The following is a 12,709-nucleotide window of genomic DNA, read 5'->3' as shown; positions in this document are numbered from 1 at the left end:
GAGAGAGAGAGAGAGAGAGAGAGAGAGAGAGAGAGAGACAGCCCGAGAGAGAGACGTAAACATGGGAACAGAAACACGGGGACCAAGAAAACCCCGGGAATGGAAAGAGGACAGGAGACAGCAGTGAGCTTTGATTCACTATACAACACAAGGCTGCACAAAACACAGAGTGCACCCCTTGACTTGGAAGGAGGCTCACCATGTTGTGTTTGAGAATCCTCTGTACCACAGGGGTGAACACTTCAATCACCACCATGGACCGCGGACGCTCCCGACAGTGCTGTGCAAACAACCACGAAAACACCATTTACTACAACACCTTAACAATGACCTGAATGTTACCTAAGCCAGGATAAACAGGAGATGGGCTTATAACAATGCCCACGGCTGTGGAGACACAAACAAGTGTTTACATCTGGCGCTCCAACAGCGGCCCTAGGGTGAGGGACGTTGATGACATGGGAGGCGTCGGGAGGAGGAGCGGTGTTGACAATGCGACTGTTTCACCATATCACCAGCAAAACGGCAGCTTTAGAAAAATGATTGCGAGAACATCTTCAAGTGCCCGGGTCTGTCTTTACCTTGCAGAAGAACTCACACAGGTCTGGGGGTGGGTGGTTGTTCTCCAGGAGAGGAGCGATGGCCTGGGGGGGGCACAGATGTCAGAGAACACACTGATCAATAGAACCGGACAGGTTCCCCTAGGTCATGTTTTATTCACAACGGCCTGGTTTCGAAAACCAGCCATGGGCCCAGCAACATGTGCAAGTCTATCCGAGCCTGATCTTTATAAATCTAGAACAAAAACCTCCCATAGTTAAGGTCGCTCTTTAACTCCCAAGAGATAACGTCACAAAAAAACATACACAGGTGTCCCCATTGTTCACAATCGCGGTGTTATCTTAACTCACGAAGCGCCCCAAGACAGGTAAACGAGGAGAGCAGCTGTTCGTATATAACAAGCGTACTTTCAACTCTACCCTGAGAGCTGCCACAGTTCATTAATGCCATCATCACAGCTCTCTAGAGGTCAGGACCGAAGGGGTTATGGACACAAAACACAGCCAGTTGAATCCAGCATCACACTAACAGGAACTCACCACAATGATGTTCTCGTGGTCTTGGGCGCTGAGGTTGGTGTTCTAATGGGGCATATGAGAGAACAGGAGACCGGATCAGAGAGAGAACAGGCAAATGTAATAGAGCCACTCCCAATCTGACTAACAGCTCTGGCTCTGCCAAACAGAAGGCAGCTGTGGGTTCTGAGTTCCCAGTATCAGATATGTGTAGGTGTATGTGTGTGTGTGGATGGACCCACCTCGGCCAGGAGAGTGGAGATGATTTGTAGTGGGGCCTGATGGATGGACTCGTCCTGCAGTGGTGAGGTCAGGGCCATGTCCACCAGTGACCTGATCTCCTTCAGAACCACCTCCCAACGACTTGGGTGGTTCAGAACCTTGCGGTACTTATAGATTTTTTTCTGGTTGGAAATGAGAGGCACATTAAATTAGTCCCTTTAATTTTTTATGTCAAAATTGGGCACCACATTTGGATTTTAAATATTCAATATTCAGCTTTGGACTTTTTGGAATGTTGTGATTTATTTTGCACGATTCCCTTACTTTAACCACACAGTTACTCATTTGAAGGAAAAACAGATTAACCTTAAAATGGGAAACAGGATACCCAATCTAAAACTTTGTTTTAACATGGTGAAATTATTCCTTTCTGAAAAGTAACTCTACACCAATTTCCGACAACAGCTATAACTGAGCTGGCAGGAGCCTGACCCACCACAAAGTCACTAGAGTGCAACGAGACAACCCTGGCAGACAACCAACCCTAACTCAACCCAACCCAGAGGATGCTGAGCCAATTCGCACCGCCCTGTGCACGACCCCCAGGGAATCGCAGGTAGGCGGTGAACAGGATGCACCCATAGCCTAAATCTAAATCACTTCACCAAAAGTCCAGCCCCCATGAAAGCAGTTCATCCTCAGCTTAACTGTACGGGAATGAAGACTTCAATGCAATGGTTATGGCTGGGCAATCTACAAATGATTCATTATAACATGGATCATCATCACAAATGAATCATTATAACATGGATCATCATTTTAACAAATGAATCATCATAACAAATGATTCATTATAACATGGATCATCATCATAACAAATGATTCATTATAACATGGACATGTTTCTGTTAATTGGCTTGTTTACACCGTCTAGATGCATTGGCTGACTGGTGGCTCTTTGGCTCATGAGAGACTTATATCTACAGGTAAAAGTACACTAATGTTTGTGTTTTTTCCGACTATAGCAGCATATAACGCAAAAGGAATAGCCTGCTGTTTTCTTAGACACGGCTAGTTATAACAGCAATTGATTTGAGTCCTGCTTATTAAAAACCATGCCTGACGGAATTAACTAATGAGATCTGTCGCTAGCAATCTACTGTACAATCTATAGTCTACCCTTTAAGATATTTTGCTGTCTGAACATAATACAAGAAACAGTAGCATCTTTCAGGAAATTATTAGATCTGTAGCCAAGTTGAGAAAAAACAAATATTGCTTGCTGTTTGAGAAAACACCAAATATAAATTATCAGTGGAAAACATTATTTCCACTAGTATATTTATGTGCATTTTCTCCAAGTAACCTGAAATGTATAGCCCACTTGGTATGTACAAAATCACTGCTTACATTACAGTGGCCTATAACCACCAAAAAGTGAAACAACACAAATGACCTTGTCAAAAGGAAATTATCATTGCAGAAATGGATTTCTACTGGTAAACGTTACTGTTTGTTAGCATGGTATAAGCGGGACAAACGCAAATGTGTTACTGACTGGTGAGATCTGTTGTACTTCCTTATGGGTTAATAACTGGCACCAAGCAAATTGTAATTACTACAGCCAGGCACAGAACACATTATTAACATTGTAAAACAATAGTTATTTTTGAAACCCCAGTGTTTTTATTGTGTTCTAATAAAAAATATTTTCAAATTGCCATTTTGTTAGGCAGGCAGTTTTATGTACACTATGAATTCTGGAATGGTATTTTATGAACAGACCCATACAGAGGAAATTAGCTTGTTGTAGATCTTTAAGTAGGCTGAGGTGAATGGATCTTTAAAAAATATATAAATGATTCTTGATGGCACAGTGATACCCTACACAGTTCAGTCCTTGTTCATGCACTGAATGTCCTCAACATGGCAATTACTGAGGGATTTTGCTTGCGTTTTGCCATTTAGGAAGTTCTTTTGGACGTACCCAGAATCATTTCTGGTAAATAAATGTTGTAAAATAAATGTTTTTTCAATTTACTCAAATCTGACCCTAAAGAAAGTATTTTCTGTTTCAAAGCTGTGTGTTTTGATACAAATAGATACTTCCCATTGATGGTAAAGGATTTTAAAATGAACACTGACATTTTAAACAGCATTTTCACATATATGCAAAAATCCATAGCATGTGTAGTGATAGTGAAACGAAGGCGTTTCATAGCATTAGTTAGTGTCGTGATTTGCTGTGAATAAGAGCTGTTTAAAGCTCTTATTCCAGATCTATGTCAGACTAATCTGATTATTGACCTTACCTGCTTGCTATACCAGTACTTGGATAGATCCTCTACTCAACAGGTTCCTAACTCCAATTTAAGAGTTATTGAACGCTTATATTAAAAATGCATATATTTCACATGTGGAGGTTCTCTAATCCTGCAGAGAAAAATACCACTGACATGTATTTGGCCAAAGCAAGGACTTTGGGTTGCTAGACTTTGAGACAACACTAATCATAAAAATGTAGAGAAACAAAAAAAATATATCTACACTGTAATTTGAACACAATTAGAAATCCCTCAGCACAAAAGTGTAAATACTCTCTCTATACAACAGAAAAACATTGAATACATCTAGACAAGACAATTTAGATGTTAGATTTAGAATGTTGTGCTGTACAACAGATGACATTCAGATGAAGACTAGTCGAGCAGCAGAGACTGAGACCATGGGAGCGAAGTTTTTCTAATCAGGTCACATAGTTTAAAATAACACACACAGACACGTTTTACTTAGCTCTCTAAAATGGGGGCACCAAAGTACTACTTGCAAAAATCCTAAACCTTATCCTAAACTCAGTATTATCCTAACATTATCCTCAATAACCCAACATTTATGCCTAATATCAAATCCTAAAACAAATTCTAAGCCCAATTGTAAAAATGCCTTTATGAAAGTCGGGACAGGGAAAAAAGGTTAACTTTTTCAGATTTATACACAGTTTGGGGACATTCTGTCCTTGTTATATAATTTAGTCAGAAACACACACACACGATCAGTAATGTCTAAGTGTAGGCTGATATTTATTAAAGGGTATTTGCTTGTGTCTGTTGGATGATGTGGTTTTACAGATTATAATCAGAGAAAAGTGGAGAGTGCGCCTTGAGCTGCTGTGTGTTGTGTCTTAGCCTGCAGCTCCCTCCCATGATTTTTAGCTCAATGTCAGACATCAGTGCCGAAGTGCAATTCCAATGACCAACACTGTGTGCTCAGTGTAGTTTGAGTGTGGAACTGGTTCTTAGATCGTTGTGTGATGCATTATCTTGCTCATGTGAGACATTTTGCACATTTGGTAGTAACCTGGCACCATTTGTTACTCTCTAGAACAGACTGCCGGGGTCCATAGCACAGAGATGAAAACAGTCTACCATCTGATGTTTCTATCAGGATTTACCTGTACTACCCGACTGCCAAGGACCATTTCTAAAACACTGGGTGGCCATTGTGGTAGGGGCCCAGCAATTATCTTCTCTGTACCCCACATTTAGTTGGAGACCCAAAGCAGACATTGGTAGAGGAGGTGAGGATGATAAAGCTGGGTCAAGACTGACTGGGGGATTTGTATCAGTTGCCACAACCTTGTCCATCCTCTGACATGCCTGCTTGATTGATCGGTGTTATGTCGTCCTCCCACCAGAGACTGTGGATTGATCTGTGAGATGTCGTCCTCCCACCAGAGACTGTGGATTGATCTGTGAGATGTCGTCCTCCCACCAGAGACTGTGGATTGATCTGTGAGATGTCGTCCTCCCACCAGAGACTGTGGATTGATCTGTGAGATGTCGTCCTCCCACCAGAGACTGTGGATTGATCTGTGAGATGTCGTCCTCCCACCAGAGACTGTGGATTGATCTGTGAGATGTCGTCCTCCCACCAGAGACTGTGGATTGATCTGTGAGATGTCGTCCTCCCACCAGAGACTGTGGATTGATCTGTGAGATGTCGTCCTCCCACCAGAGACTGTGGATTGATATGAGAGATGTCGTCCTCCCACCAGAGACTGTGGATTGATATGAGAGATGTCGTCCTCCCACCAGAGACTGTGGATTGATATGAGAGATGTCGTCCTCCCACCAGAGACTGTGGATTGATCTGTGAGATGTCGTCCTCCCACCAGAGACTGTGGATTGATATGAGAGATGTCGTCCTCCCACCAGAGACTGTGGATTGATATGAGAGATGTCGTCCTCCCACCAGAGACTGTGGATTGATCTGTGAGATGTCGTCCTCCCACCAGAGACTGTGGATTGATCTGTGAGATGTCGTCCTCCCACCAGAGACTGTGGATTGATATGAGAGATGTCGTCCTCCCACCAGAGACTGTGGGAGATGACATTCCTGAGACATTAAAAATATTTCATTCAGCCAAACCAACAGCTCGGTAATCAATCTCAGGTAGGGTTTCTGGAGCCAAGCACCACCTCCACAGGTCTGTCCGGGTTACACTCCGGGTGGTTTTGTCTGCGGCAGGCCGCCAGATGGTAGACAGCTCTAACGTACATGGAGTCAACCCTGTCTGGGACGAGACCATGGCTTGACACTGGCATTGCTGGACGTATATTCGCTGGCGTCCAGCGAGTAGAGGAGGTGTGAGAGCAGGCATCCTTCGGCCCTCCGGTCCCAAGGTTTTGGGATGATAGTTGACAACTGGAGGAGTGTGTTGAAGGCCAGCTTTATGCAGCACAATCTGGATACAGATTCAAATTAATCTACACTTTGACCTTAGTCCAATGTCTGTCCTGCCTCTGATAGGCTCCTTTGCACCTTTTATTAAAGGTCCCTAAACTAGTCTGAGATCCCAATCTGAACGTCCACCCTCCACAGATGGCACCAACGTAGGAAAGCATGGGCATCCTGGTAGCAGAGTGGGAGCGTAGCTTCCACACACACCTGTAGCATCAACTCCAAACGCAACGCAAGGTCTTACGTACACAGACCTCACTACTCAAACATGAAATTCCATAAGACGTTTCAGACAAATCTGGCACAGCGGATGGCACACAGCTCCAGTGTCATATCTGACTGCAAACCAGGGGGGGAAAGGCATGTTGCCCTCTGTGTACCAGGCAGATACAATCTCAGAGCAAAGTGGCGCGAGTGTGTTAAACCCCTGTGAACACAATCCAATAACTACTGTACAACACCGTAATCCTACCTTCCACTGTAGAGAATGAAACCACTGGTCCCGCAGATAGCTGTTGGCCGCCTGTTTGGGCACACACAGTCATGTAACAGTCAGACAGGTGGTTGAGCGCGCGTGCGCACACACACACACACACACACACACACACACGCGCGCGCGCGCACGCACGCACGCACGCACACAGCGGAGGGCGGTTGTTGGTGGGGGAGATGGGTCATACCTGCAGGAGGACAGTGCCCCCTGGGAAGCTGAGCTGCACACAATATTTGGGGGCGTTGTCCCAGGACAGCAGCTGCAGGTCCTCGATGGTGCTGTAGGACAGGGCGCCCTCCATGTAGCCGGTGGGCTAAAAACCAGAAGTCAGGAGAGAAGCCATGTCAATTCGCTCATTAATATAGGCTACGAACACAGATCACAGGCCAACAGCATTTCCAATCACTCATTAGGAATCCCCATGTTCATTGAAGACCCGTACGGCGTTAAACATGGGGCAGTTCTGTCCATACAGAATGATGAGAAAATGGGAAGTCAAGAGGGGCTTATATCTACACGTGGGTCATAATTGGTTGTCTTTGTTAATTTGATGAGTTTGCCTTGGTAGTTAATTGAGGACATGAATAATTGCCTCCCACTCTCCAGATACTACTACAGTATCCAGAGAAGGGCTATGCTGAATCACTCATTCAGTATTTGTATACATCATTCTCACAGGATTATAATTTATTTTATAAAATCGGTCAGAAATGACACTTCTGTGGCCAAATGTGTTATTGATCCAGTTGTTTTGCTTTCAAGTATTACATGAGGTAGTATATTATACTGCTTACAGGAATTATTTTTGCCCCAAGCTGGCCTGGAACAACAGGAAGACAGGAAGTAAACTTCCCAGTGATACACAGGGATAGAATATAGTGATAGAATGGGTAAACATTAAAAAGGCAAAGAGACTAAGTTGAAATGAAAAGAGAGCATCTGATGTGAAAGGAGAGAAATAAATGAATAGATGTTTTTCAGCAGCACAACTGACTGTTGTTTCTGATCACATGACCTGAAATGTCAGCAGGGTGTTCCATGAACACTTCCCTATACAGTAGGAGTTCAGAGCGTTTCCATTATTAGTGACAGCCTCCCTACCCAGTAAATCAACAGGCTATGCTTTTGACCTTTGATGCCCTACCTCAGAGCAAGCACATATGTTTCTTAAGTTGAAGTTATTCCCTGGTCAACTTTAACATACAGTTCCTTACTTTATGTTGCTCTTATTGAAGCCAACAGGCTATTCCATTATTTGCATCTCTCCCTCTCTAGTGTAATAGAACAAACAGGCAGTTCCTCCCTGCTTCGCCCTCCCCCTGCAAAAGAACAAACAGGCTATTCCTTTATTTATATCTCCCACCCTGGCTGTTAGAACAAGCAGGCTGTTCTTCATCTTATCTCCCTCCCTCAGAGATGTTAGACATATCAAAGCCATATTTCTCTATATCAAATATTGACTTATTTTTGTCTTAGAACAAAAGTCATTATTTTATTAAACCATTTTTTATTTAACGTATTGTGCATGTATTTGGCTGCAGGTGCCTGTGCAAATGTACCAGGTACGCATGCATGCACACACAAAGTCAGAGACACACAAAATACATAACACAGTGACAAGAGAAGGGGAACCTTGCATCTGAGAAAAGCAAACAAAAAAGTAAATATAGAACAGAAGCGAACCAGGAATTCAAATACCATAACCGCCATAAGTTGTCATGGATACAATATCATGCACAACAGCTTGCTGTGGTAACCCACGTCAATCTCTTTCAATCGTCATGTCACCCCCCCCCCCATCTCTTTTGATCGTGGTCTTTCATCTAATTGTCTTTTTTTATACTACTTTTCTTCCTTGAGGAGAAGTGGAGTACAACCATCCTCCTCAACACGGCAATGTTACCATGGAAACTAGGAGACGTGTTTTTTTGTTGTTTCCAGGGAGAGCCAGTTGGAAAAGGCTGTGCAGAAAGCGTATTCAGATTCCCAGGCCGACTCATCATACAACCCACCAAGAGAATCGATGTTGATCCTGCTCAATGAATACTATTATGGCAACACAATCAGTTGTCACGCATCATCATCCATTCTGTAACTTGGGGGGGGGGGTCCTATTTCTATACTGTGCTTATGTCTATTATACCATAGGTCTGAATGGGCTGTTCATTTTACCTATATTTTTTAAATAGACAAAATATTGGGAAGTAACAGGGAAATGAAGGAAAAGGAAAACAAATACTGCCAGGTGATATAATGATTCACCACCTCTATATACAGTATGCAGTACAACCATTGAGTCTGGCTTGCCAAGCACTCTCCACCATTTTCTCATTTGCACATGTTATTAACATCAGAGACCAGTAGATGGCAGTTGTCTCTGGACAGCTCAAACGAAGGATATCCAATTAATAATTGTTCAATGGCAGGTGAAACTGTAAGTAATGGGAGAAACAGGAAGGGACGTGATTCTGGAACACAGAGAGAGAATACATCAGGTGAGGTACTTAAGACATTCAGGCATAGAGGACCTGAGGTGGATCAATTCAGGCTGTATAAACATTAAGGGATTTCAAGCTGGTGTGTGCAGGGACTTTGTTTAGTTTGATCTAATCAAAGATACATGTTCAACCTTTACCCTGTTCTCTTCTCACCCAACACAATCCGTTGACGCTGTGGTTACCCCGTTGCCAATACCTCGACTGTCCACAGCTGTGTGCCGTTTCCCTACCGTAGGACTAGCCCAGTACTTTAAACATTTGCATTTGGTTTGGCAGACATGAGCGCTTCCTGTGTGAAACATAGCCAAATAGACGTGAAATGGATTATGGGATACCATGCAAACCTTACAAAGCTGGAACATCACTTATGTAACTTACGGAAAATACACAATCGTGTATCAGAAATACACAAGCCTTGGCTTGGATTCAGCAAGCCGCTGATAATAATAAAAAAACTATAGCGTTGTGCCAACATGGCTTCCTGAATGTAAATGTCCAGTGTGTCAACATGAATGATAGAGTGTTTTGAATGGAACACAGTCACTGAAACAAAACTGGTTATTGTTAGGGGAACTTCTTGCCATAATAAGGAACCATCCATATTGATCGACATAACCACTTTCTGATGAACAAACTCCAGCTCTTATGTGAGGATTTTGGGGTCCCTGTAACAGGGATTTCATTAGGAACACTGCTAAATAATAACAACTAGAAAACAAAATGATATACCATGGTACTTTGTAAAATGTACAGTGAAAGCTGAGGGAATAAAAAACAACACACAGTGACCAGAGACCAAATAGAGCCCACTCATGACCCCAGAGGTCCAAAAACGATGAGCCACAGAGTTTGGAATGGCCAGGCACCTCAAACCATATGACCTCAACACGTTGGAGGATAAAAATGAGATGTATTGCAAATTGTAGGAAATTGTGATTCAAACAATTCTGTGTACTCTATACTGTCCCTGTTCTCTGATGAGAGAAGAAACATGTTTACTGGACAGGCGACAAACAGGCCCATATTTCTGAAATTAGGAAGTTAAAATGCATTTCATTACTTAGTTGCACACATTTTAAGTCGGTCTTCCTACCCAAATGTTTGGGAAAAATTCCAACGCGGGTCGACAATAAGAAAACCGAAACACGGCACAGTCTCTTAATTCCGGATACCAAGTTAATTCATATTTTAATGGATGATTATCCCCAAAAAATAATTAAAAAAGGGTATTTGAATGTGAGCAACCATTTAGTCTGGCAAGAAGTCTAGGCGTGTGTGGTCTCAAATCCAGGAAGATAAATTAAAAACCGTCATTGGTAGCACTGGTATACCAGCCCCCGACAAGAATATTTAGACGGCTGATTAGCACTTATCTTGCAATCAAACAATACACTCCATGTATGAGAAATGTATCTCAACACATTTTCCAAGAGAATCTAAAAGGGCCAGTAAGTAGATTTTTTGCAGAAACTTCCATATTATACTGTATCAGCAGTAACAGTGGAATGAGTGTTTCACACAATTTAATTTACACACCAGAAATACAAAAGGGCATCATAAAATGCTGAATTGGTATTGGTTAACAAAAGGCATAACGTATTCTGTTGTCATATAAAAATGGCACCATCCCTCCTTCTCTTCCATCAGCATCACTAAGACATAGGTCACAGCTCCTCAAATGAGCAATGGCGCAATGGCAGGTGGGGGCTAGTAAATATTATGTAATTTCCTGGTTTCTAATATTCTACATAGTTCACTCATCTATTTTTAAAACTTGCCCGCAAGGCATGTTTTAACTAGAAATGTTTAAGAGGTTAACAATTGCAATAGTATTTCTGTTGAATACATCAACAAATGCTAGGGATCTTACAGATATCTGAATGCTAAACAACAAAGAAAGAAACCAATCAAAATTAAACCAGTTAGAGACCTTGTAAAACACTGATGAAAGATGATTTTAAGAGAACATTAAGATGATTACGTGAAAAATGTGTTTCAGTTTTCTAAAAACAAACTACACAAAACCCATGCTGTCCCAGTATGGGTCTAAACTTTACAAAACATTAGAACCGGCACACAAAACCTGAAACACTTACCTTTGCCTCGGTGTGACTTCGTTAACATCTCATCTCCAGAACGAACATTGGAGGGATGGCTGGGAGTGGAAAAACCAGCTAGATGAGCCCTTTCTAAAAGGCCTGACTGAAATGTCTTATTCAGGGACTGGCCACCAATGGAAAGATTTGAAAGTCTGTATGACAAGTAGTAGAAGAATCCTTAAGGATAATAAGAAACTTAATATAGGTTGGACATTTATTTTATTTTGAAATGCTTAGGTTGACATTCTTTTTTTTAACCATAGATTGAATCTAGAACTTTTGGAAGAATCATTAAAATACAATGACGGTCTAGTATTGTATAGGACTTAAGACAAGGTTCTGACAGATTAGATGGGTTTTTTAAATGAAGAAAATGCTTCTGTACTGCCTGTGTGTTGTGCCAGTTAATTAAGGATCACAAAGTCAAAGCCTGATGAATCCTAATGGCACAGGTAATGCCTCCGCATTTGAAAGTAGTGATTAGCATCCCAAGTCTTCAAACTGTTAACTTTTCTAAATTGCTGCCTTCACCAAGGAAATTGTGTTGAAATGTGAATACATATTCACATTCAATATGATCTAACAGCTACTAAATTCCCACCTCCCAACGGGTTCCCAATATGACCAGAATGGCCGTGCTGCAAAGCACTTTGATGTGGACTACTACGGTACCGGTTAACCATCTAATCAAACTCTGTATTTGACAAGTTTATGCCCTCTGGTTAACACTTTATTCATTAACTTTTTAACTCCTGGCGCTTTATATGAAGATGGAGCAGCTCTACCTCCTCAAGCCAAAGCAAAATTGCTTTAAATTCAAATGAACGCTTCTTGTTAGGAACAATTAGGAACACAACAGCCAAATGTAACCCTCTTCTCCCTTACATATTTTTTCAGAGGGGGGATATGAACACCTGTAACTTGCTTTTACGGCCTAAAACACAGTGACAATGAGCCATCATCTTGTTTAATGCTTAACACTAGCTACCTAGTTATGTGACCTGTTGTGGAATCAAATGTTGTCAGCGACTGATGGGCAAAATATTTTACACATTCAAAAGGGAGGATGAAGTACTGTATAAAAAAACGGTCGACTGCCTTGTTTAGGAACATTAATTCACCTTGCCAGCACTGAGTTTCTATCCAGCAACCGTTCGGTCACAGATCAGATTACCCAAATAAAATAAAAAACACCTTTAATCCACACTTGAGAGTTCATCAAGAGTGGTCCTTAGATAAGTTAATTTAAACACCCACTTCACCACCACTTTCTTAATAAATTAATATCTAAAGAGTTTTAATTGGGAGAAGTCAATGTATTCGATCATAATTTTATTAAATCCACTATACACACCCTTTGAGGGAAGGATTATCAACATCGATTTGACCTTTGTAACGAACACCATAATTGAGAGACAATTAAAGTCAATTAGAGAACAAAGCAGGAATTTATCACTAGGTGCAACAGTAAAATGTGTGGCTGGGAGTCCCGTGGTTGGCTTCCAAAATAAATATATTTAGCTTTTTTTTTGTGTTGTTCTCTGTGGTTAACAACAACAAATACCAACAAATTAGGCCCCT

At 41.8% G+C, this 12,709-nt stretch overlaps 1 protein-coding gene across 1 annotated transcript in view; it reads right to left on the bottom strand.

Annotated features, from left to right (window-relative positions):
* Positions 1–12,709, bottom strand: part of cmip (c-Maf inducing protein) — a 29,523-nt gene that overhangs the window by 10,507 nt on the left and 6,307 nt on the right. Inside the window, exons 2-7 of the mRNA XM_010884125.5 lie at positions 6,719–6,844; positions 6,511–6,561; positions 1,319–1,480; positions 1,101–1,142; positions 582–644; positions 200–280 (exon numbers count right to left, since the gene is read on the bottom strand). Coding sequence (XP_010882427.1) covers positions 200–280; positions 582–644; positions 1,101–1,142; positions 1,319–1,480; positions 6,511–6,561; positions 6,719–6,844 — 525 coding nt within the window. The remainder of the gene's footprint in view (positions 1–199; positions 281–581; positions 645–1,100; positions 1,143–1,318; positions 1,481–6,510; positions 6,562–6,718; positions 6,845–12,709) is intronic.

Source organism: Esox lucius, chromosome 19, assembly GCF_011004845.1.
Source record: "Esox lucius isolate fEsoLuc1 chromosome 19, fEsoLuc1.pri, whole genome shotgun sequence".
NCBI lineage: Eukaryota > Metazoa > Chordata > Actinopteri > Esociformes > Esocidae > Esox > Esox lucius.
The sequence above is the reverse complement of the archived record's forward strand: the minus strand, read 5'-3'. Positions and strand labels throughout refer to the sequence as shown.